General features: G+C 47.6%; 8 protein-coding genes across 8 annotated transcripts, besides 2 other annotated features; 3 read left to right on the top strand and 5 right to left on the bottom strand.

Moving 5' to 3' along the window:
* Positions 1-506: 506 nt before the first annotated feature.
* Positions 507-1,478, bottom strand: UA08_03736 (hypothetical protein; the record flags this gene model as incomplete). The annotated part of the gene is made up of 2 exons (XM_020266069.1): positions 507-1,256; positions 1,326-1,478. 2 exons carry the CDS (start codon positions 1,476-1,478, stop codon positions 507-509), a joined length of 903 nt encoding a protein of 300 aa, XP_020120998.1.
* A 1,973-nt stretch (positions 1,479-3,451) lies between these two features.
* UA08_03735 (hypothetical protein) lies at positions 3,452-4,381 on the bottom strand (the record flags this gene model as incomplete). Its single annotated transcript, XM_020266068.1, has 1 exon — positions 3,452-4,381. One exon carries the CDS (start codon positions 4,379-4,381, stop codon positions 3,452-3,454), a length of 930 nt encoding a protein of 309 aa, XP_020120997.1.
* Positions 4,382-7,065: 2,684 nt separating this feature from the next.
* Positions 7,066-7,158: a repeat region (Identified by RepeatMasker using a combination of RepBase library and repeat library created with RepeatScout).
* Positions 7,159-7,593: 435 nt separating this feature from the next.
* Positions 7,594-9,500, bottom strand: UA08_03734 (hypothetical protein; the record flags this gene model as incomplete). Its single annotated transcript, XM_020266067.1, has 3 exons — positions 7,594-8,208; positions 8,891-8,915; positions 8,992-9,500. The coding sequence occupies 3 exons, from the start codon at positions 9,498-9,500 to the stop codon at positions 7,594-7,596; spliced, it is 1,149 nt and encodes a 382-aa protein (XP_020121000.1).
* A 174-nt stretch (positions 9,501-9,674) lies between these two features.
* UA08_03733 (hypothetical protein) lies at positions 9,675-12,405 on the top strand (the record flags this gene model as incomplete). Its single annotated transcript, XM_020266066.1, has 7 exons — positions 9,675-9,747; positions 10,084-10,120; positions 10,383-10,645; positions 10,892-11,159; positions 11,226-11,663; positions 11,721-12,338; positions 12,399-12,405. 7 exons carry the CDS (start codon positions 9,675-9,677, stop codon positions 12,403-12,405), a joined length of 1,704 nt encoding a protein of 567 aa, XP_020120999.1.
* Positions 12,406-12,771: 366 nt separating this feature from the next.
* On the top strand, positions 12,772-13,616 carry UA08_03732 (Mediator of RNA polymerase II transcription subunit 7; the record flags this gene model as incomplete). The annotated part of the gene is made up of 2 exons (XM_020266064.1): positions 12,772-13,032; positions 13,095-13,616. 2 exons carry the CDS (start codon positions 12,772-12,774, stop codon positions 13,614-13,616), a joined length of 783 nt encoding a protein of 260 aa, XP_020120994.1.
* A 986-nt stretch (positions 13,617-14,602) lies between these two features.
* On the bottom strand, positions 14,603-18,884 carry UA08_03731 (hypothetical protein; the record flags this gene model as incomplete). Its single annotated transcript, XM_020266063.1, has 2 exons — positions 14,603-17,164; positions 17,229-18,884. The coding sequence occupies 2 exons, from the start codon at positions 18,882-18,884 to the stop codon at positions 14,603-14,605; spliced, it is 4,218 nt and encodes a 1,405-aa protein (XP_020120993.1).
* Positions 18,885-19,581: 697 nt separating this feature from the next.
* UA08_03730 (hypothetical protein) lies at positions 19,582-20,918 on the bottom strand (the record flags this gene model as incomplete). Its single annotated transcript, XM_020266062.1, has 3 exons — positions 19,582-20,444; positions 20,564-20,666; positions 20,748-20,918. 3 exons carry the CDS (start codon positions 20,916-20,918, stop codon positions 19,582-19,584), a joined length of 1,137 nt encoding a protein of 378 aa, XP_020120996.1.
* Positions 20,919-21,762: 844 nt separating this feature from the next.
* Positions 21,763-21,796: a repeat region (Identified by RepeatMasker using a combination of RepBase library and repeat library created with RepeatScout).
* A 534-nt stretch (positions 21,797-22,330) lies between these two features.
* UA08_03729 (hypothetical protein) lies at positions 22,331-24,606 on the top strand (the record flags this gene model as incomplete). The annotated part of the gene is made up of 6 exons (XM_020266061.1): positions 22,331-22,452; positions 22,497-22,550; positions 22,630-23,435; positions 23,489-23,577; positions 23,792-24,205; positions 24,277-24,606. 6 exons carry the CDS (start codon positions 22,331-22,333, stop codon positions 24,604-24,606), a joined length of 1,815 nt encoding a protein of 604 aa, XP_020120995.1.
* Between the last annotated feature and the right edge of the window lie 51 nt (positions 24,607-24,657).

Here is a 24,657-nt window from a genome sequence, read left to right as displayed (position 1 = left end):
TCGCAAGGCCTCGGGCAAGTCAGACAATCCATCTTTCATTTGAACCTCCTATCCAGGTCTCCCCTCGCTGTACACAGGGTACATCCGCAAATTCCATCGGACACCATCATCCTTTCGACAAAGCGTCAATATGTGCCTGGTTCTCGGATTCACAATGAAAAAGAAGCTAGCTCAACATGCAGCCTCGGAAGGAGTTCCTGAACAAACACCACGGCCCAGTGTAATTGGGATTGGGAAGAAAGACCAGGCATCTGTGCCACACCAAACCGAGATGGGCAGCGTTAGTCCAATGCGGCCGGCTTAGACAGAAAGTATACTGAGGTGAGAGCCAAACATACCGACAGTACAGCATAAAGTGCATCTTCGCTGATCCTCCACTGTTAAGCAGGTTTACTTCGAAGGATTGATGGCGGAGTGTATTTATGACTTGAGTTAAAAAGTAAGAAGTGTTTCTTGCTTATAACTTCACTAGACAAATCAAACATCTTAAACAAACTTGCTTCGTTTCATGTCCTAGGAATGATGCCTAGAGCGTCTCCCTTTCTGAGGAGCTGTGCCATGCCAACGGCTTGCTGGACACCCGTAGCGCTCGCAATTATATCGAGAGTTTGCAGACTCCATTCTTTGCTGGCAGAGTCTGTGCCCGTACAATTACCCGCAATGAATAAAGGCCACAGCAGCCGGATTGTGCCTCCAAAGCCCGCCTCTCCAGTTGTAAAATGATATGGAATGCTAGCACAAAGATCACCCACCACTTGCTCGATGATGGCACTCGACTGATATAGGGTTTGCTCGCATTCCGGTGATCTTTGTAGCTCCCACAGACGTAGGGACATTGATTTGATCATCTCATTGAGAACGATCCGTGTTTGGCGATAATGGTTCCACATTGAAGCGATGTTGACATCAGAATAAACATGGTATTTGTCAACATGAATGGGCGAATTTTGAAGGCAAGAATGTGGATTTTCGACGACGGTATAACGCCACGATGAACCCAGCGACATAGTCCATGATCTTAGATCAGCATCAAGATGGAGGGCTGTCTGGATCAGCGATTCCAGGTTCCTGACAGGATCGGGTTGTAAGTGCGCATCATCAACCTCGAGAGACAGGTCGTTCAGCCCAATTAGTATATTATAGAGATGTTCGATCGGCTGGTGATGTTCATCCCGTTTGGATCTGGCGATATTTGACAATGCCGCTATCTTTGGGGATCTATGGCTCGTGGATCTAAAAAATACGCTACTGATTGCCTACAGGTTAGAAACAAAACATGTTAGACCAAGAAAAGAAGCTTTCCACAAAAAGAGAGATTAACCTACATTTTGCAAGCGCACAAGTGTAAACAACTCCAGCCCTGTGTGCGAGTCTAATTGATCTATGCCTCGTAGCTCAAGAAGCTTTGTCGCTCCTCGGACATGATTCATCCATGCATGCATGAGATCTGAAGCCTGGCATGTGATTAACTGGTGCATTTTGTTAGCAAATATGCATCTGTGGACAGTCAGAGACAGAGAGAAATCCCACCTCATACGTGCTCAGTAATACTACAGCCCCCAGCGTGGAGTCGGACTTTGCCGAAACTGGGTTTCTTAGACCTCATTGGTAGCACGCAGAGCTCTGCAATATTCTTCCCCTGCCGACTGCCTCAAGGTAGTAGCAACCCCGGGCATTCTTGAAATGCTTGCCAGCCCTACGGCCTTGACAGTTGCTTGCAGCGCAGCAGAGGGATCCGCGCTCAGTAAGTCCGGCAATTACGGAAATAAGCCCTGGTTTCGGATGGTGCCGACATAATAGGTGAAGATATAAGATAGAGCTTGCTGGTCTGCTGAGATAGGGGGAGCAGCAGGTGAAGATGCTATGGAAGTCGACTGCTGCACAGCAGTTGACTTGGTACGTCGGGCTTGGGCCTTCGCAGCAACCTCCTTGCTATGGTCATAGATCCGCAGGGCGTTGGGGTCTCGATAGCCAGAGCATTCCTGGTGCACTCTCAGGCATTGAGAACACGATGGCCGACGACGAGACGATCACACTGGTCAATCAAGTATTAGCTGGTCTGTGTCGCTCATCTCTGGAGGCACTCTCGTACAGTCAATCGTCTCTTCCGGCATAGCGCACAGCCCAGACCGGGCTTTCCTCTATAAACCATAGTCAGCACCAGTCGAAAGATAGCTTGAACTTTGAAGCTTTCGAGTCTGGACAGTGCGTGCGCTGGTGGGATTTCGGGCGCTTTTATGGGGCGGGGAAAAGGAGGAACTTTCAACTCGGGGCTGAAGCTAAGCATGTCAGCTTGCCAGCCACAGAAAACATTGATCCTTCTCGGCCTATCACATAATCCACACCAATTGTGTGTTTATTTATTCAACCATAATAGTTATTATTTTCGCCCTGAAGCAGCCCCGTTTTGGGGGCTGTGGGAGAATTTTAGCCTACATTCTAGGCGCCCATTAAGGGTCTACTTCAGAGCATGCCAGAAAAGGAACCAACTTTGGAGACTTTTTCTACCTTTGTAAGTATGAAAGATCATATAAACTAATCCCTTCTTCCATACCAAGACGCCTCTCTTCAAACGCATATCTTCTGTGACTGCATACAGTTCGATACTCCGGAGGTGAACGAAATTCTTCCAGACGAGCTTGCGATCTACCTCGTTTTCTTTCCGATTATGAAGCTTTTCATTTGACACTCAAGCACGCTCAGATCCTAAGAGAATATCACAGCATCAGCACTTACAAAAGGTGTTTGTACTGTTTGCATGCGATCCGGTCGGTGCGCCGAGTCAAAAGTCACCAACGTCTTGTAGTAGCACGCCCAATCCAGAATGTTATCCAAGCGCTCCTGTCGATCGTGTCATCGGCGTAAGATCAAGTGCGATAGGGGTTTCCCTTGGTCGACATGCTCAGGCCAACACCAAACCTGTGAATATCCGCAGGAGCCAATCCGACGGCGTAGACCTCGGAATGCGCCTAAGAAAGAACTTGGTCCGGCGCTCAACAGTGAAAGGTAAAGTGGGAAAAAAAAATGATAATCTCAACCTGCAAACAAGAGGACATTTAATATCCAATGGGAGTGGGAAATCTAGGCTGGTTGGGAGTAACTTCTGGGCACATGTTGAGGACGAGGTAAACTACTGCCATATTCATAGCCATGTGTGCTGGTTTATATTTGCTATGCGGCAGGCATCACTCTACATCCGTCACATACACCCAGGATTTTGCCCAAAGCCGTCAGGCACTGATATGTTAATTTCCTGATCAATAATCAGGCCTCGAATCAGAACCGTTGGCAGCCCTTGATACGGCTGTACAATTGTACCACAGATCTCCTTGGCTTGGCAGGATGCGTTGGAGGGAATTTGAAACAAACAAGAACAGTAGCGATTTTGGCCTTTCTTTTTTGGCATCGAATTTCTCAAAATGATACGTCCTCATCTTCTTATTTCGGTCTCTTAGATCTTCTTCACTATCAGTATTGTGCCGTGTACAGTACATTTCATCTTTTCGCTTCCTTCTTTCACTCCCGCCTTGCGTAACAGTCGCTCGATTTCTTTGCGGAGAATCTTCAGCTGATCCTTATCCGTGCCGGCAATATCAGGATGCGCCTGGGCCCAGCGCGTATAGGCGCTGTGCGTTGCCAGAAGCTTTTCGAAAGTGCCCAAGTCAGCTTCCGGTAAGCCCACAAAGAAATCTTCCTCTGGATTCCAGTCTTTGCGGAAAAATGCTGCCTCATCGAAGTCACTCATGGGATGAGACATATTCCAAGGCAGCAGAAGATCAGTATAGCGATTCCGTGCCATGATATTACCAACCTCACGATAAGGCTTCAGTTGACGGTCCTGATATTCATCTATTGCAGCTTGTATAGCATCTGCATTGGGCAGGGAAGGATGAGCGCGCATCTCACCGCTATTCCATAATGCAACGCTTCCACCGGGCCTCAGTACTTTGGCCGCCCTTAGCCAGAAACGGGACATGTCGAACCAATGGGCAGCATTTGCAGCAGTTATGAGATCAACACTTGACTCTTCAATGGAAGACCTTGACAGGTCTTGGCCTAGCTCTTCGGCCGTAGAGACCTCGTAACGGATAGGCTCGGAGGAGGCTGAAGTACCACCCAGGGAGCGAGCAGTGGCTAGCATCCCCTCGGAAGGGTCAAGTCCAGTGACATGTGTAAAGTGCTTGGCTAGTGCACGAGCAGCAAGTCCCGGGCCACAACCCACATCGAGAAGGGTATCTAGTCTGCCGCCAGTTGAGGTATGATGGTCGATGATGGTTTGATACACGTTGGGGTGGTAATCGCGACGGATCTGAGCGTACGCATTGCCTTGGTTTTGGCTGTAAGCGCTGAATGTCTTTTCCCTCTGGAATTGTTGAGACATAATGGGGGACGAGGAAATGCACTCTCTCTGGATTTTATGATCCGTAATAGGAAATACACAAAAGTTGAAAGTCGAAAGCTTCGGCACGCACGAATACGAGTCTCCGAGGAAAAATAAACAAAGATTTTTCATAGGACAAGAGGTAAATGTATCTGGGAGAGACGAAGTATTTATCTCCTGCAGCTGTTGTAGCAGAGCGTCGTTACTCCTATCACCCAAGAATTATATGACGCTAACCCTGTTTCGGTGTAGGACTGCGAGCTCCGACGCTAATTTGGAATAGGAAGCTTAACTTGACGATGGAAACATTTTTCTGGGAAGTAGAACCTGGCGAATATCTAAAAAGAAAGTCAATATGTATCTGCATCTCTAGCATGGAAATACTCGCGGGCCACAGTCTAGCCTCCGAACATGGTATATCACGGCGTGTTAAGCAAAGGGTGTGAACGCTGTCGGCGACGGAAGGTCAAGGCATGTCCCTGCACCGTGTATAATCAAGCCAACAGCCACTTTCGAAGCTAATTCCTTTTCTCCAGTGTGACCAGCGGAAGCCAGGCTGCATGAAATGCGAAAGGCTGGATATGGCATGTCCCGGATACCGGGATCTAAACGAGGTCTTGTTTCGCGACGAGAACTGTCGTATAATTCGGAAAGCTAGGCAGGATTCTTGCCTTGCTTCTTCTGCATGCCGTGCAGGCATTCTGCTCACTGACGACCAAAGAGGAACTCCTGATTTATTGAAGAATGGGCTTAATAACATCTCGCGCCCACTTTCTCAACCTATCACAGAGCTTGGGGCCAACTTTTTCTTCACAAAGTATACGTATAACGTGCCGCCCTACTCACTCGACTTCCATGAATGGTTAACGCGATCGTACAATGATCAAAAAAGAGGCAGTAGTGCTATGCGAGCAGGAATACAGGCCGTAGGAATGGCAGGTATATCCAATACCTCAGGTGCGCCAGACGTACTACACAGATCCAAACAGAAATACGGCGAGGCAATAGCGGCCTTGAAACGTACACTAAATGACAAATCTCAAGTGATGTGTGATTCAACACTGATGGCAGTCCTGCTACTTGGAGTATTCGAGGTACCTATATTCTAGACCATCTGTGATAATTGGAAACATTTTCTCACATACAGTGTGTATGTAGATGGTTACTTTTGAGACTTGGGACCGATATAATGACTGGAAATCTCATGTCAAAGCAGCTACGACGTTGTTGGGACTCCGCGGAGCGCAGCAGTTCAACAAGGAGCGCGGAGTACTGCTCTATATCCAAAGCCGAACTCAAATAGTAAGTTCCATCGCTCTCAGCAACAGCCGCCTTTGCCTCCATTTCTAGCTTGTGACGGCAAAACAAAAACTGAAGTAGCTATTATAGCTTTTGGCTTGTATGCAGCAGGAACTACCAGTTCCCTCGGGTCTAGTACAAGCTACCTATGACTTTGAGAACAGTCGTATCGGACAGCAATGGCGCACAGGCAAATTCTCCAGTCCTGGATCCCTCGCAGAAATATCTTTCCGAATAGCCAATTTCCGTGCTGTATTGCGAAATCACGAGATCACTGACCCAGACGTCATTTGTGAATTGGCTCTCGAAATTGACAGCGATCTCGAAAACTGGAGAGCAGTGGTGCCGACTGCTTGGAATTACAAAACAATCCACGACTCAACTCTGTTTGAGGGAAAAAGCCATGTGTATCCCGGCGTTTGGGTTGTAGAAATTTGGAATAATTGGCGTATATTACGGATATTAATCAACCATATAATCGTGCAAAACGTCTCTATCTCAGGTCGAAGTGGTCATTCAAGAACGGAACGTGGTGCGCTTTCTGTTATACGTCAGCTCTCTTCAGATATTAACTTGTCTGTTTTCTGCTTTTCAGACTCTCCACGTATGATACTCCCTCTCTTACGAATGACGATGGTGGACAATTATATGACTAAACAAAGCCCTTTTCTAGGCATTATTTCTCTAGTACAACCGCTGTATGTTGTGTGCCAAGATGAGCACAATCACTACCAAACTCGTGGCTTTGCCATAGAGCAGTTACGAAATATAGCGAGATTAACGGGAATCCGCCAGGCTGGTGTGCTGGCTGACGTAGTCGAAAGCAATTTAGCATGCGTCTTGTGAAGAATTAGTATGCAATTAGCCTCGCTACCTATCAAATAGCATCACATTATTAACTGATCTAATAATTTAGCACGAGATCAAAACTATAAGGCTTTTATTTGAGGATTATCCGGGGCTGAGAAGGTTCTGCTGGAAGCTGTTATCTCATAACAGAAGGATGAAGGAAGAACCGGGCCAACAGCCAGAATTCTACGTCCTTGACTGAGTAATCCTGCTGGACAGAGAGAAAAAGAATCAAGAGAAAAGACATGGCGTGTGAAATGGGACACTCCGACCACCTGCAAGAAACATGCGGAAAAAGAAATGATGTAAAGAATCGCCGGGAGATGCACGTTATTAAACAAAAGGTTCAGAGAGGACATCGAACCAGCGAGGGATTAGCTAGTCTGCACATATCGTTGGTACGCATAGCGCAGGCTGATGTGCGGAGAAGTATTTACAGCGAGGGTGCACGTATTCGTCAAACTGTCGGTATGCATAACAAGCCAGGACTAGGCTCATCAGAATGAGTGAGTGATTATGAGACTAGCCAGGTAACAACGGAATATTGACCATGCCCACCAAGCAAGGCCCCCTTAATGGGGCTTCTGGTGATGTTCATGTTATGTGTGTTTTCTGCCTTTATTTCGCTGTCACCAGGACCATACTTCGTCTTTCAGCCACTTCTAGTGGCAGTTCTTCGCGTAAGGGGACATCTCTTTGGTGATATAATTATTAAAGATATGCATCGAGGGTTTACTTGGAAGGTTTATTTCTATCCCAATAAAGACAGCCATGGGATGCCCTAGGCATATTTGGGCCACCACGACTCCTAGACCTCCTAGTGAGCAGTGCCAGGCAGCCGAGCCTCTGACTGCTTTATCAGCTCGTTTTCTGTACTTTCTCTTTAGTCTTGCACAAAAAAAAATATTACATCGGCGACCGCCAGCCTCGAAACTTTAAGCAAGATGCCATGTACTGCTAGCACACTTGAATCTTCGATTCTCTTTAAGACTTGTCAAGAAAAAGACAATATAGCTACCAAGCTATATGACAGATAGAAGACCTCAAAATCCACAGTACTGGCTTCACGCAAGTCTTGCAGACTGGTTAATGGAAGATCTTGAGTATACAAAAGAGCACACAACCACCACAAAGATTGGATAGAGGAACAGCGAGGCAAAAGGGCCCATATTGAACGACAAAATGTGGAGCACAACTGGCTCTATGACAGTACCAAGTGACCCCTCAGTGAACATGGTCCATTTAGGAATATCCAGAGTGCATTCTGCAGTTCGCTTCTCCCGCACAAACATGTCGTCCTCAAACCCTTTGACCTCGTTTTCTAGCGCTGAGTCGTCAATGGACGTTGGTGCTGCTGCCTTGATAATAGCTTGAGAAAGCTTCAATGCATCCTGCAACCCGAGGTTTACGCCCTCCCCGGCATAAGGAGTCATAACATGTGCCGCATCGCCTACCAAAGTCAATCCTGGACGACTTTGCCATTTCCATCCGACTGGAAGCATGTATAATGGTCGAGCTACCGGGCCTTCGGCGTATAGTATATACTGTCTGAGCTGATATGGGTGCCATGTGCTGAACTCTTCTATCATTGCCCTTTTTATGGCTTCGGGTTTTTCGATATCATACGCAGCGTTCTTTGCTAGTCCTCCGGCCGCAACGTCCAAGTGTAAGTATTGATGCTGCCGTCACCAACGTGCTGACTCAGAATTTCTTTGCCGTCAGAAAATGCAAACATTGAGCCACGGTTTGTGAATTTATAGCATTGCGGTGCAGTCTCCTTCGCATTTGGGATCGTCCAGCCAAAGCCAGCCACTCCGGAGTAGCCAGGTGTCTTATCTGAAACGAGGCGACGGACTTTACTCTTTGTTTGAATATCTCATTTTGGCGCAGGTCAAGTTCCTTAAAATCTTATAGATGGGACTTGCAATATACAGAATTTCCGTAACCTTTGAGCCCCCTGCTGGACCTCTCGGCGCTCTCGGCGCTATCGATCCTCTAGGCTTTTACTTAGGACCATTTACGTTCAGGAACTTAGTGAAGTGGGTATAAATTGAATCTTTGTGTTATAGAGTTATAAAGTCAAGTGTCTTGCTATGTACAGGCCAGTCGCTCTTGTCTCTTTACTCGACGGCCTTCACAGCTCTAACAACTGAAAGAATACGGAGGTCCCTAATGGAAAATGAAAGACGAGTGATATAGCTCTCTACATCCTAATGCTTAGGTACATTCACAGAGAAAAGTTCTGAGTTCTGTAACTTTAAGAAAAGATTAACAATGAGACCACTGATTATCCGCAGCAACGCCTCCTAGTATGAATGTCCCCAGCCAAATCCCCGCAAGAACAGACAGGAAATATCCTACATTCATTGTCATAACAGCTAACATACTAGTCACGATGAGTTTTAGCTCCAGGATTTATAATTTGGATATAAACAAGAAGTGAAGAGGAAAGAACGACTTACAGTAAATAAGCAATACCAGCAATGACCAACTCGTACGTGGCACGACCAGCGGCAGGATTGACCCGCCATTCTGACCAACGACTGGTAATATCATTTTTGACATTGGAAAACGAGTTTGAGACTGGACCACTAGTTTGTTGTTGTTCAATTCTGGCATGATCATGTAAAAAGTGACTGTTGTTGCGAACACCGTCGTTCCAGACATGAGCCTCTAGGATAGGCCTGAGCGCAAGGATAAAGCGAAGAATCGCAGCAAGCACTATGAGAAAAATGCAAGTACCGGCGTACTGGCCGTCGTTGATCGGGGTCCATGTTGTCGAATACAGCGGAGTTCGCGCGGAAGTAAAGAATGTCATGGCCATGGATGACATAGCGTCCATATCCATACTGCCCGACATGGCAGACGACGGAGATGCTGTGCTTGACACCACCGAACTAGTCATAGACATGGCCACTGAAGCGGTGGTTGTGGCCATGGACATTGTGCTCGTATCCATATTCATATCCATTTTTCAGTTGAGGCATTCCGCCCCCTAACGTTGCAATTTGTCTATAAAAGAGGCTGTAAACGCAAAGATTTTAGGTGAGAGGATATATATGGAGTTTTGTTATCATATGTTGAGGTCGCTTTAGTAACATGCTCAAATTAGCTTAATCTGCTCATGAACATCCAATGTAACGAAATGTTGGCCATAGCGGATTTCACTGCCAGGACGCAGTATATGATATCTGATTTGGCCAAGGCGAAGGTTATTCGTAAGTAAAAACAAGAACTAGAGGCAAGAAGGTTTACAATCTAGATTGACAAATTTGCTCAAACTTGCTCCTGGGTACCCGCTGGTTATTCTAGGGCTTTGAAATCCACGTGTTTCGGGCCTGGGTAACATCGACAATGGGATCCTCATGAGACCATTTGCCCTGAAAAGTTCTCGTCAAACCACTCCCAAACACCTGATCTCATGTTTTTCACCTCACTCAGAGATAACAACAAAGCTTCTTTCTTGTATTGCCCCAGATACCTACAATCTAGTTGTAGTACCTACCCACTGTTGGCCTTGGCAGTATGACTAATAATCTGCTCTAATTAACTAGCTGAGATCCATCTGATTTGGGATGGGATTAGGAAACGGTATGTTCTTGTGGCGGTGTATGGCAGTTTATGCTGTACCCTGAGTGTACCTCGCTTCACCGAAATTTTAAGTGGTGGTCGCCGTTAGAAATTCTTGAGATAGCGCTCCAAGTCGAAGCATCCCCTAAGTATCGTCAGACTCTAGAGATACTCTGACAGCCAATATGCCAATTGTGCCATGGCTAACTCAGCCAGTTATGCTGCACTCGTCTCGAAACTTGGGGGAATGCTCTATGACCGCTGAACAATGTGCGTACAAAAGCCAATACTGGGTCTTCTGGTATCAAGCAGATCATCGGTATGGTCTTCCAACAGTGGCATTCTTTCTTGTTGCTATTGCTCTCTTCACGCTGGGACATTGGGTTAGTGTCTTTGCTCCACGGTTCTCAAAAAAGAAATCAGGATGGCCGCGCGTGATGGCGATATTTCGCATTCTATCTTATAAGCGATGGTGGGTTATGGCGCGCAGCACGCATTCAATTGGTGCCCTTTTGCTCGCGGCGGCAGGTGTGGTGTTTTTCCTAGGTGAGTGGAATGATTACAGAAATTTGAACACAAAGGAAACAGCGCTAGACCAAACGTATTTCTTACCAACGAGTCTTTCCAGCGATGACTCTCGGTCCTCATCCTTACTATTGGCCCAACACAAAAGAATTGAGCTTCGGAAATTCCCCCCCAATTGCCACCCGTGCAGGGTTCATGGCATTAGCATGCATGCCGTTCATCTAGTATGTTGCATCTCTTGATAAGCTCTCTATCCAGCGGTGATAGACCCTGACGAGAGCAGTATATTGGCAGCCAAGGCGAACCCAATAGCCTTATTAACGGGAATCTCACACGAGAAGTTGACCAGCTGGCACAATTGGGTCGCTTGGGCGATGTTTGTTTTGGCCCTGGTGCACACCTTTCCTTTCATCGTCTACCACACTTGGAAGGGAGACTTGGTCGTGCAGTGGAACGACGGAGGTGTCTGGGTAACGGGGGTGGTTGCATTGCTTGCACAAGCGTGGCTCACTTTTGCATCTGTCCCATGGCTTCGGTTAGTTTCCCTCACTGCAAAACATTTTTTCTGAAAATAATCGAGCTAATGTTGTTTCTGTTTTAGAAACCGGTACTATGAGTTCTTCAAATCAATGCATCACCTGGCCGCGTTGGTATTCATCATTTTCCTTTTCTTCCACTGTGACTTTCGCCTATCATCATGGGACTATTTCATTGCCACCACTGTTCTATACAGCTTGTCCTGGTGCTACTCGCAATGCAGAACATATTTCGAGTACGGTGTTAGCCACAAGGCACGACTTCAACGTGAGACAAATGACATGTTGAAAGTTACAATTAACACGTCAACGGCACATTGGACTGTAGGCCAACATGTGTTTCTTCGTTTCCTAGCAGGCGGCGTGTTGCACATGCTGGCCACTCATCCGTTCACGATTTGCTCTATTCCCAAGTCTGAAATAGTGGGGGCTACTAATACCCTTGTGTTCTATATCCGACCGCGAGGCGGCCTAACAAAATCGTTGATGGCACAGGCGACGAAGTAGCCCGACGTTGAAGTTCCTGTTCTCATGGATGGCCCGTACGGTGGTATTTCTAGCGCACGGTTGAGTGTTTCCGATCAGTGTCTCGTTGTAGGTGGCGGCGCTGGTGCTGGATTTACTCTTTCTTTCATTGAGCACTATATCCGTTATCAGGAGACGACAGGAGGTGCAAACAGGGGACTGAAAGTAATCATTGCCACCCGTGAACTTGACATGCGGCTGTGGTATAATGAAGCCTTGCGGAATATTTCAACGCGGTATTCAGGACTCAAAAATGCCGTTGCAGGGCTATCGATCGATATTCATGAGACTGGTCAGAATAATCGCCTGGGAGATGTAGAAACTAGACATTTAGATGTGGAAAAAGCTTTTAATTCGACAACATCTCAGCTTCACAACGAGCATGACGACGCCAAACAAGTCAATAAACTCCGGGAAGACAGCAGCTCCATAACGAAAATGTTCAATGTTACATTTTTCAGAGGTCGGCCCAATATGCCCCTTTCTGTGCAGCAGTTCGTGGCCCGCGAGGAGTGTATCACAACCGGCCTTATTGTGTGTGGCCCGTCGTCGATGGCTTACGATGTCGGAGAGGCGGCGGTTTCTGCTCAGCAGCAAATCATCAAAGGTGAAATCAGTGCTAAGGAGGTGTGGTTCCACGCAGAAGGTTTCTCGTAAGTTGGCTCATTCTAAAAAATATTTGAAACCGCTTCGTGCTCTAACTATGAATGTAGATATTGAGCTCGCCGTCACCGTGCGTATGGTGATAGTTCTCGATTGGTCGGTAGGAGATCAAGTAGACGAAAAAGTCTGAAAATAGAGATGTAGTCTGAGTTCCAAAGCACTATCTAATTGCGTGTGGCGTCGTATATATATATATATTTTTTGATTCATGTACGGAGTATGTTGTTGATGTGGTGGTTGGCAGCAAAGAAGCTTAGATCATGTGAGCCCCACTTCTCTAGAGCTCTTTCTTCCTCCCAACCTCCGCCTTCTTTCTTCAATTCCAAAGCGCTCTTCAGCATCCAAGTCTGTCCCCCGAAAATCAGCCAGTGGATTTCATAATTACGGGCTGTGCGACTACGAATCACTGGCTATCTCTCCGTCATGGCTGATGGCCAGCGCGCCCTCACAGCAGCTTTTCCTCCGCCTCCGCCGTTTTGGAAACACTTCACACCCGACAACATAGACAAGCTGGACAAGATAAAGAAAGAATCCAGCCAGCAAAGTGAGCAGGGTGATATTTTCGAAAAGAAATGGCTTCCTAGCGAGCTGCGGGCCTTGGACGTGCCGCCTGAGCTAAGGTATTTGATCCCACCTGAAGCACCAATCGAGGGCTCGTATAGCGTCTTTGGGGAGCTACAAAATGTATGTGAATTTTTTTTCCCTAATTTTCTATGTCCATTGAGCCTAAACTGTAGTTTTTGTAGCTCTCGACAAACCTCCCTTCTCTAAAAGAACAAGGTATCGAACAACTCTATCCCGATCCCCCAACCTCGGATGCCACAAAGGACGATCAGAACGGGGGTCAGCCATTGAATCATGCCTACTATCTATTGAAAATCAGCAAGTCATTGCTACTTAACTTCCTCGAGTTTGTGGGCGTGCTCTCTATAGCTCCCGAAGAGTTCGAGGCCAAATTGGAAGATTTACGAAATCTATTCATAAACGCACACCATCTCCTCAACCTTTACCGACCACACCAAGCAAGAGAGTCGCTGATATTGATGATGGAAGAACAACTCGAGAGTACCAGGAATCAAATCCAAGAAATGGATGATGTCAAGAATCGCGTTGAGAGGCTGCTCGAACAGCTGACAGCTGAGGGCCTGGATGCGCAACAATCAATCTCGCTCGAGTCATCGGATGAAGCTAAGAGTGTGGAATTCGATAGCAAAACTGTGGAAGAAGCACGGCAGCTCTGGGACCTGCTCAAGGACGAACAAGAGTGATACTAAGGCTTGATAAGGCGTGCGTGACCCGCGCAACTAATTACTCGCGATCAATTCAAAACGCAATGGCATGGCCCCGCGCTCGACCTTGATATAGTTCAAGGCTATGACTATGACCGGCTATAGGAAGAATGGCGATGCTAGGCCATTGCGAATCCAAGTCAGAGCTCGATTCTTGCAAGTAGAATTGGCGTCTATTTAACATTCACACCTCAAGTATTGGGCAAAGCCAGCGTTGTTTTGACAAGTCTGTTATGGCCAGAGAAGGCTATCATTGCCAGCTTAGACATCTGGACAGATGGTCGGCAATAAGATAGTCCGGCGTGGTCACGTGGAGCGCTAATTTGGCGAGCTAGAATTTAAGCTTCCAAACCTCAAAATTCTTTTGATCTCCTTCACATCAGCTCATCGGCCACAATTACTACATGACATAGCTATTCATCAGGTACGTGCCTCATCTTTATGATACATCTTCGTTCTTCACCTCGTTACAATGATGAAAGATGCTTTATCTATGTTTCAACCCCATATGAAAATACTTTGATTATACTTTGCATCTATTACCTCAAACTGAAACAACTACAATCTCGCCTTACCACTAGCGATTGCTCTTTGATGTTCTTAATTACTAACATGTTTACTTTGAAGGATTAGTGACTCATAAAGAGACCAAATCTACCCTTCGCGGACGGTGTCTCCAGCAGAACTTGCCTAGTCTAGTCTACCAAACATATTCAAGTGCGATTTTAGAAATAGTCGAATGCAACGAATTGTAAATCTAATATTTGTTTCTCCACCCCAAGTCTATATAATTAGAGATCTGTCTATATGTCTAGTAAAAGAGCAAATGCGCAGAGGCACCGACATGCGTGCTATCAAATCCTCCTCTATCGACGCTGACGCGTGAGATGCGCAAAGGAAAAGAAAGAACCAGAGAGTGAAAACAAACATGCAAGCAATAGTATATAATTTATAATCTCCACCGTCTATTCGGCCTTCTTAGACGCCTTCGTTCTCAACTTCATAAGCGCATATACCAAAGCATAAGACGAAAGGGCGAAAATGACCGTGATGCCAGCGTCACGCCATCCGTAATAATAGTCCAATAAGTTGAGCGTTTGAAGATAGTCGCTGCCCTTTCTATACTCGCACACCTTGCAGCCTGAAGTAGCATCGGGATTTGCCAGGAAGGTTGCTGCACCCATACCTTGCCGGTAGGCGGCCAAATAGTCCTGGCATGTCCCATTAGGAGGATCGAAAACGGCAAATTCGCTCTCAGCGCAATGAACGGGGGCATCCCAGACGCTGAATGTGAGCAGACTGCCCATCAAATAATTGAACGGATTCAAATAGTACATCCAGTACCGCCAAAAAGCTTGGATCTCACTGTAGGGTACCAAGACACCACAGAAAGAGACCAGCATGGAAATGACAAGGGGGTTTGTGAGAGCAGCAAAGACGGCGTTGGGGGCGTATGCGGCGATGAACTGGCCAATACCGGTATAGATAAACTCGTACATGAGCATGACGAAAAAGGTTGCGCCGGCCTTGTGAGAGTCGTCCGGAAAGCCAACAGTGTAATACCAGCATACGAAGTACAAGACGGCGCAAATGCAGAGGTATGGAATCTCGGATACAATAAGACCAGTGACAAAGGCTACCCAGGAGTACATCTTGGATTTCTTCTCGCGAGTCTCGTAGATATCGCGGCGGTCAATGAACAAGGGTTGCAGTTGGGCAATGACACCAGGAGCGACGAAGATGAATTGGAAAATGGTAAACAGACGCATTTGAAGATCACCGACAGTGTCTCCGATCTTCCAGAACGAGAATCCATTGAATAATGCTGCGACGATGTGAAGGATAATTTTGTTGTTGAGGTAATCCGTGTTTCTGAACAGTGCGACGTTCATACGATGCGTCACGATCTTGGTCTGTTCCCAAAGAGAAGTTGCAAACTCTCTGCCATCATCCAAAGTACCAGGAGGCTTTGCAGCCGCTTCAGACACGATTCGGTCGAGCTCTAGAGTCGATGCCTCGTACTCCGGCGATTCCAACCAGATCTTGTTCCAGTCACGGTCCTGCGACAGATCTCCAGAGACCACGTCGATCATGTGTTCTGCTGGATTGGCTTGCGGGGGGCATGGTGCGCCGTAGCGACCGAAATATTCCTTTACTGTGGCACCGTTGTCGCCAATATCACCAAAGTACACTGTCTTGCCACCCTTGGCAAGAAGCAGCAGGGTATCGAACTGAGCAAACAGCTGTGCCGAGGGCTGGTGGATCGTCACCAAGACTGCCTGACCGACGTCCGCAAGCTTTCTCAAAAACCGTACCGTGTTGAAAGCAGATTGTCCATCCAGTCCAGAAGTCGGTTCGTCCAAGAAGATGAGGATGCTGGGTTTTGCAACCAATTCGACGCCAATGGTCACTCGCTTCCTCTGCTCAACCGATAGACCACAACCGACTCTTCCAATAAGCGTATCGGCAATGTCATGCAGTTCCAAAAGATCGATGATGACGTTAACGTAACTCAATTTTTCTTCTCGTGGGACGTTTCCAGGTTGGCGTAGGAGAGCCGAGAATTCGAGAGCCTCGCGGACTGTGGCAAACGGTTCGTGAACATCAAGTTGCTCACAGTAACCGGCAGAGCGCTGGAAGGAGACAGGCAGTGGACGGCCATCAACCAAAACGGACCCTTTGATAGTTCCCTGGGTCTTGCGTTGGGCTAGGACGTCGAGTAATGTTGTTTTGCCGGCTCCTGAAGAACCCATCAACGCTCCTAGCATACCTGGCTTGACCCATCCTTGGACGTTGTCGAGTAGCAGACGATCTCCAGAAGGCGTCTTAACCGTGTAACAGAGATTTTTCCAGGTGAAAACAGACGTGTTGCGAATCAAGTTGTTGTCGACATCCGACTCGTTGGCTTTGTTATCAGCCTTTTCAGTCTTCTCAGTCAGTGTATTGGCTGAGCTATCCCCACCGCTTGTAACAGGTTTCCCATGCGGCTGTGCTTCTTCATCAAAAGACATCTTGCTCTGGACAGTTTTGAGAGTTTCCCGTGGAATGAGCAACGACGGGCCATTCTCCGAGGAGAGACGCCAGCGCGAGGTCGCAAATATTGTAATTCCAACATACAACGCCCACCATGCCCACAAGATTCCAAAATTGCGCCAGACATGGGACGAACTGTATGATAGGGAATGCAGGTACTGCTCGCCTGTCACCGAAAGTGCTCCTGGAAGAGCCCCGCCGACGCCTGCGCAGGACTGGTAGGCCGAATCTGTATATTCGGGACCGATAGGGATAACATTGCCTCCAGCACAGGGGATAATCTTATTTTTGTATTCATTACCGAGGAGCGCTTCAAAGCCGTACGAAAGTGGGTTGATCCAATAAATCCATACAAACCAAGGATGCATATGGGGCTTCTCAATCATGTAGCCCGTATACATAAGGGTTGCTGTAATGACGAGACCAGATATTTTGGATGCGCCATCGAATGTTTGAGAAGCAGCACCCATTGCACGGAACATGGCGGTCATACACTGTGGCAAGGATTATTAGAAAAACAATTCAAAGGAACGACACCGCGGGGGAAGCTTGGCTCACCATTGCCGTAACAAAAATCATAATCCAGTATGTGAAAAATGTACCTGCACTCATGGTCAAACCAACCATGAAGTATACGATTAAACCGAAGGTGGTAGTTTGGACAAGAAGAATGGGGATATCAGCCGCTATCTGCGCGACACAGAAGGCGGCAGGATGGAAGAAGGCAAACGCCTTGTGCTTAATCAACACGGGACGTCCTGTGAACGAGTCTGTCACCTCGCTCATGGCGACCAAGGATGGATAGAGCATAGAGAAGAAAAGAGCTCCAGATTTGACAAACAGCCCCTCGCTATTGTCTGGGGCGTTGTAGAAGAGGGAACCAGCAATCAAAGCTTGAATGATGGTTGAAACTTGCTTGATTATAAAAGTGGACTTATCACCCCAAAGGATTTCGTACTGTCGTATGATGGCAGCCTTCATCTGAGTTGGAATACTGGACGTCAATGGACTGGACTTCGGGAGTCCAGGGTCCTTGTCATAGGCCACGGCTTCCTTGAATGTTTGAGTACGCTCTTGGGTTTCTTGAGTCATTGGAAAATCATATTCAGCGGTCATCTTGGGGTAGATCTCGGATTTCTTATACTCTTCGAGCAGTACATCGGCATTCCGGGGGAAGATGTGCTCATAACCCTCCTGGATCAGTCGCTCAGTAGGCACGGAGACACCGGTTAGATAGTCGGCAACATTAGAGCCTTTCCTACAAACAAACCCGAGGCTCTCCATGTAAGGCTGAGCCTCTTTCACGGGTCCATAATAGATCTCTTTACCTTCGTCAAGGACGAGAACCTTGTCGAATAACTCATAGATACCATTTCCAGCCTGGTACAAAGTAACGATCGACGCTAGACCGAGCACGTCTGTCATGGCCCGAATGGCCTTTGTGTAACTCAAAGCAGTGCTGGCATCGAGACCACGGGTACTATTATCCCAGCAATACACTGAGCCTCGGGTAGCCAGGGTTTCGATGATGGAGACTCGTTTGCGCTCTCCACCAGACACTCCGCGCACAAACTCATTTCCCACCATGGTGTCGCTCGTGTGCGATATCCCCACTGACTCGAGCAGAAACTCTTTTGTTTCCTGCCTGAGGGCTTCCGGGGACTCGACGTCATTCGGTATGTGATGCGGAATCTTGAGGCGGGTTGCAAAGTCCATTGTTTGACCAACAGTCAAGGTCGGGAAGAAAAGCTCCTCTTCGGTGTTCATAACGATCTGTCCTCGATATCCCTCTGCCTCCTTTGGCGTCATTGAGCCATACCAGACATCGCCCGACACAGATGCGTATCCCATCCTGCGGTTTGCGATCATATTCAGTAGTGTCGTGCAGCCGGAACCGGGGCGTCCCAGGACCAGAAGCATTTCTCCTGGCTTGACACAGCCATGGCTGTCACTAAGAATCCTTCTCAATGGCTTTTCATGTCGAGACTCGGAAATCTTCTTGGGAATGTTGAACTGAGAGACCATGTTTTCGTTGACGGCGGAATCGGCACTGATGACATCGACGTTGAGGTTATTCCACGTCACGCCGAGCTCGCGCGTTTTGAATCCAGAGCGCTCATCGCGATCCTTGACTGCCACGACCTTGTGCTTTAGGGGCCATTCGTGGTCTGGTTTCTCGGTCGGTGTCTTCTCGTCGACGGACTCGGAAGACATGATGGTTGACGTAGAAGTTTTCCCTGGCGACTTATGATCGTGGTCTTAGTCCATCCTCGCGAAGCTGAAGAGTCCACAAAGGTGTGAGAATAGAATTTTGATAAGATGGGCGCACAGGGTCATTATATACGTAGTTCTAAATTGTCGCTGCCTACGTACTTTCCCCACTGCTCGGCCTATACTTCGTAGTAGTAGATCCCTTCCCATGCCTTTTTTGTTTCGTTTGAGCTTCGACTCCCTGCATTCGGACCAACACAACGAATTCTCAGCTGCTGATTGGCTGAGCCGTGCTTAGTACAGGCAGGCGTAACTTTCATCCGTGAGTAAGACGGGGCAATCCCGACGCCGCGGCCTAATTTTTACCGCGAGCCCGAGCGGAAGGGCGCAAGATCCGGCGGATGGCGGAAATGCCAGCCTTCCGAGCCGTCTGCGGTCTGTGATTGGCTGGAGCGCTTCATGAATGATGCACTACGCTATCTGATTGGACACTGTGCACGGGGGCTATTTATAACCAGCGAATCAAAATCAGACGCAGGGTCTTAGCCCTTAACTAGTTAACTAACTTATCTACAGAGTACATCTACATCTATGGATTCCTATTTGGTCATAGGGCCGATTATAAAGCCGATATCGATTGTCATCAACGGCTTGCCTGGCATTGAGTAGACTACCGCTTCAGGTGCGATGCCAAAGATGCCTACCACCCTTTCCACGGAATCCATGTCTCACGAACAATGTCCTGCTCATCTACCACATAGAACGCATAATACATAGCGCTCGTAATGCACGAGTGTTGTGTGTATAACAGCACCTTCTGTCCGACCCTGAATCTGTCTTCCGCCATTTCGCTCTGTGCCTCGTCCCCAACCCAGCCGAATATCCCATGTTCCTGGCTGACGCGCACAATCCCCCAGTTCACTTCCTCCGTCAGCCTCGCTAGACCCGTAAACGAGCTTACTTCCTTGGTAAGTGCAAGCACTCCAGCGTTGATGAGTGCTTCATTGCGCTCCGGGTAGACACTGCACACCTCAGCGACAACCCGCACAGCTTGGTCTGACAGCGATACGAGACCAGTAGCCACTTGCTGAAGGTCGTTGGCCGGGAAGTTGCCGGCATGCAATTCCAGCCGCGTGTTCTCGGGAAGCTTGGCTTTGATGTTGGACACCACATGCGCCGTGGGTGTAGCTCCGATAGAGAGGACAAGTTCCGTCTTGGGGTCGAGAAGCCTCCTCGCTGCTATTACAACACCGTTGATTTCATCATTCAGGACCTTCACAGCCTGTTCGGCTGTTTTGGCAGCGTAAGAATGCCCTGCATGGCAATAGAAACCATAAACTGATACCGCCGCAGATGAGTTGGCTGCCTGGATAACCTCGTCTAATCGCGAAGAGGAGTTCAAAATGCCCGCCCGGTTCGTACCGACGTCGACTTTGATGAATGCTGGCCAGGGGTTGCTGCGCTTGGTGCGTGCGTTGAACTCTTCTAGAATGCGAATGTGATCGGCATGGTCAATCATGAGCACTATCTTCAACCCATGTTGGCTTGTGAAAGCATCCAGATCTGTTAGCACAGAGGGTCGAATAGGTAGCCCGTATAAGCACTTTGCGAGAAAAAAAAAATATAGGTTAGTTCAATCACTTTCCGGGTATGAATGGAAAGCGGTACCTCTTCCAGAATACCTTCTTTGACCAGAGGCAAACATCCGCGGATCTCGCTTAACGTCGACGCTACGATCTTCTTATATCGACCATGAGCCAGCATGATCCGTGTGGCCTCAATACTCTAGACCGCATGTCAGCCTGTCTTCTATCTACTAGCACCTTTATGGCATACGTAGTAGTGTCAGACGGAATAGAATAATACCTTGAGAGTCTTCACATGAGGTCGGAAGTCGATGCCCAACGCCTCGACGTCACCGTGCAGCCTTTTCACGTTCTTTTCGAGCACAGGCTTGCTCACCACCAGGGCGGGTGTGGGGAGAGCGCTGACCGGCTGGCCGATGTACGACTGGTGAGTTTGCAGTGAGATATCCATGGTCGCTTGACTAGAGTGCTGTCTGCTTAGTTTATCAAAGCGATCGACGGCTTGCTCGGCCGAGGCAAACAAGGTGAAAATACACACTGGGATCGTTGTTGTTGGGTTGAGTTGAAGTTGAATCGAATAATGTTTTGTCTGTCTCACTTTCCGAGTGGGGGTCTCCACATATTGGGTGGGATGCACTGCAATAGTTACATCCATATAGGTAGATGCTATATATTTCCATCTCTGCTCGCTATATAGGACAACTGCATTGATATTGCTCTCTCACATATTTCAGACGAATGATAGGCAACATAAGAATCACTAGGACGGTGGCAATTAGTTCTTTGGCGACGGCAGCGAGCACAGATCAGAAGCTCACGTCTGCATCGTGACTAGCGGCACTGTTTAAGCGGACGAATCCAAGATTTTTCTAGTACTATGGTTGATCTCGCATGACCAATGGGCCCGTCTAGGTACGGCAAGCGTCGTGCCTTTTGCTCCCGATCTCTACAGCACGCTTGACAGGCGGCCCAAGTGTGCTTCTCGATTACAGTTATGACAAAGCTTGAGACAAAGATGCCATTTACCTTGTGTTATAACCAGAAGAATATAAGACCATTGCATACTAAGTACTAGTCGGAGCATGCATATGGTGGAATATGCAGACATTTCTCTCGGAAGTTTCCAACATCGAGGTTGACTGTGGGGAAAACGTCGAAATAAATAAGTTTGCCTCCAACTTTGGCTCTTTCAAGGCTGAGTAGCTCGATGTATTGTTACCTTGTTGAAGATGCTGCGGGGTGGCCATGCAGATCGTTGAGTTCTGGTGACCACCGACCACATATTACCCAATGAAGCAAGGGCTAGGGCTAGGGCTAGGGCTAGGGCTACAAGTCACGTCGTCGTCAGCCAGCCGTTCAAACAGCTTCTTAGCATCAACGACTGAGAATTAAACGAAGATAGAAACCCCAATAGAAAAGGAATATTGAGAACAATCAATGGAGATCTGTCACCATCTCCGGCTCATAATTAACTAAGTTAACTAACTCTGCCCGCTGACATCACGCTTTGTGACCAGTGAGATAACCAGGTTCAGCTTCATGATCCACTGGCACCCAAACAAAGTAACCTCTACACGTGGCTAACAACCAATCTCTACGCTCCGATCCGTTCCATGTTTTTTTAGAAATACAGTTCGTCTGTCCGGATCAGCGATCTTTTGATACGTCCGACTCGAGAACACTCTTTTCGGTCACTTTCTTTCTGCGAAAATTTGAGCAATCGCATGGAATAATTTCTTTGCTCGAACTTATCTAGCATATTCCATGAAAACTACGAAGATCCCCTTTCCGTAAAGATGATTTAATACCAGCGTTGTCCCATGTCATGGCAATGTCGACAGGAGTATGTGTGAACAGTTTACTATGGAGGATGCAGCCAACATCCCGCTTCCCTCTGCTCTCGAAGGAACTGTAAACGCCGAGGTCTACTCCAAACTACACTATGCAACTTCACTGCATTCATTTGTTGACGATAATATCAACCGGTGAATTTGACAGACCACCGACTACCTGCGGAACGACGGCGTAGACACAGCACTAGGGCGTACGACGAGCTTTATGATCGCAGCAACGCACCGTCTCGGTGAGTTTCAAAGATTCCAATTTCTGGAGATATTGAATCAGGCTAATTATTGTGACGAGCTAATAAGGAATTTCATCAGCCATGATGAGGTCACGCTTCAAGATTTCCCGCTTCCTGCAACATCTCAAGCTCGGCCCAGTGGTAGAGATACGCCCAATCCCACGAGAGATGTAGAAATAGACAACATATCATACCACAATGCTACCGGTTCTACTTTTGAACAACCGGAGCCAATCGAGGATCTGCGCCGAAAGCTAGCGGAATACGAATTGCCGCTATTGCAGCAGATAAATGAGAATACCAACGATGCAACTTGGGATCCAATCAACGATGATGGCGAGGGCGAAGCGCAACATGGTTCTTATGATCTTATTGCACCATATCAAGCAGACTCAGCACCACTTCATTCGTTGGAAAAGCAAGCAGAGCTGATGTTCTCGACGGCGCATATGCTCACAATCCTGTCAAACCCTCGCTATCTCTTTAAGTTTCGAGAATTCCTCACTAGCGAGCGTCCTGGATCATTGCCAGTGTTGATGTACTATCTGAGCGCATGCAAGGCCTTGAAAGCAATTGACTACTCCAATGCCGTTGCACAGTTGTTAATGCCTCTTCCTGAAGTCGAAGCCTCAAGCGAATACATCCCACATACGCAAAATCCAAAACTAGAACAACAAGCGCAAAACGCACTCCAAGCGCTGGTTAAAGACGAAATTCCTGCTTTTATCACATCAAATTGTGTTTCTTTGGTCTCTAATGTTGTCGAGGAACGGATCAAGGGTACTCTGCCGCCAAAATTTCAGGGCACAGCCGATGCCCTGGCCGAAGTTTTTTGTTTGACAGATCCTTCTAGACCGGACAATCCTATTATCTTTGCATCAGAGGGTATACTTCCAAGGCAATTTATTGTTTATCGGAAAAGCTGACAATGCAAACAGAATTTCACCGCACCACTCAGTACGGGATGGACTATGTATTAGGACGCAACTGTCGGTTCTTGCAAGGTCCGAAGACAAACAGGAATAGTGTGCGTCGCATCCGTGAGGCTCTTGAAGCAGGGCGACAGGTCTCAGAAATTTTTCTTAACTAGGAAGCTCCTAAACGTCCCTACCTATATGGCAACTTGAAGTTGTTCTAATAACGACGGCAGCCGTCGCGACGGCTCTCCATTCATGAATCTCCTCATGTGCGCACCACTTTGTGACAGCAGAAATAATGTGCGCTACTTTATTGGCGCCCAGATTGACATCAGCGGCCTTATTATGGACGATGCTCGCATGGACTCAATGAAGGAACTCGCCACTAGAAAGACATCTACACCAAATAGCCAACATTTTGAGACGGCAAAAACTAACGGCCAAACGCCTCTCAACAATTCCCATCACATAAAAGAGCGGATATCCTTAGAAACCCCGAAGAAAGCAGGTGAGGCACGCAATAACCTAATGGAGTTCGCCGAGCTGCTCAGCCCGGGAGAATTGTCAATGATTCGAGAGCATGGAGGATCTCTTTTCGAACCCGTGGTTCCTCGTCGTGACAAACCATACATGGGCCATCTACGGCCGAGGATTATGCTGAAACAGTCAAGAACTCTGTCTCATGACAAGATCCGTCAAATTGGCAAGCAACCAAATTTGCCCGGTGTATATGATCATGTGTGTATTGCATTCTTTTTTTTATGTTATTGTCCACCTACTTACAGGGCCGTGTTTGATTTGACAACCAGTATCTCCTCGTCCGACCATACCCCTCGCTACGCATCCTTTTCACATCGCCTTCCCTACGTATCCCCGGTATTCTACAGTCCTCATTCTTTTCGAAAGTGGGCGGCTCGCCTGCAGTGCGCGATGAATTACTTCGGTCATTTATAGATGGCCGCAGCGTGACAGCGCGAATCCAGTGGCTTAACCGTTTCGATAGTCATGGACGAAGCAGATGGGTACACTGTACGCCCCTGTTAGCACATAATGGTGGAATTGGCGTGTGGATGGTTGTCATTGTTGACGACGACGTCGACGAGCCAGGAGCGAACTGGAGGCAGCCTATCATGGAGTAGGCTATATGTATGTATATGTAGTACTCTCGGTGTATATAATATGGTGGTAGT

This window comes from Talaromyces atroroseus (assembly GCF_001907595.1).
Source record: "Talaromyces atroroseus strain IBT 11181 chromosome Unknown scaffold_3, whole genome shotgun sequence".
NCBI classification, from domain to species: domain Eukaryota; kingdom Fungi; phylum Ascomycota; class Eurotiomycetes; order Eurotiales; family Trichocomaceae; genus Talaromyces; species Talaromyces atroroseus.
The sequence above is the reverse complement of the archived record's forward strand: the minus strand, read 5'-3'. Positions and strand labels throughout refer to the sequence as shown.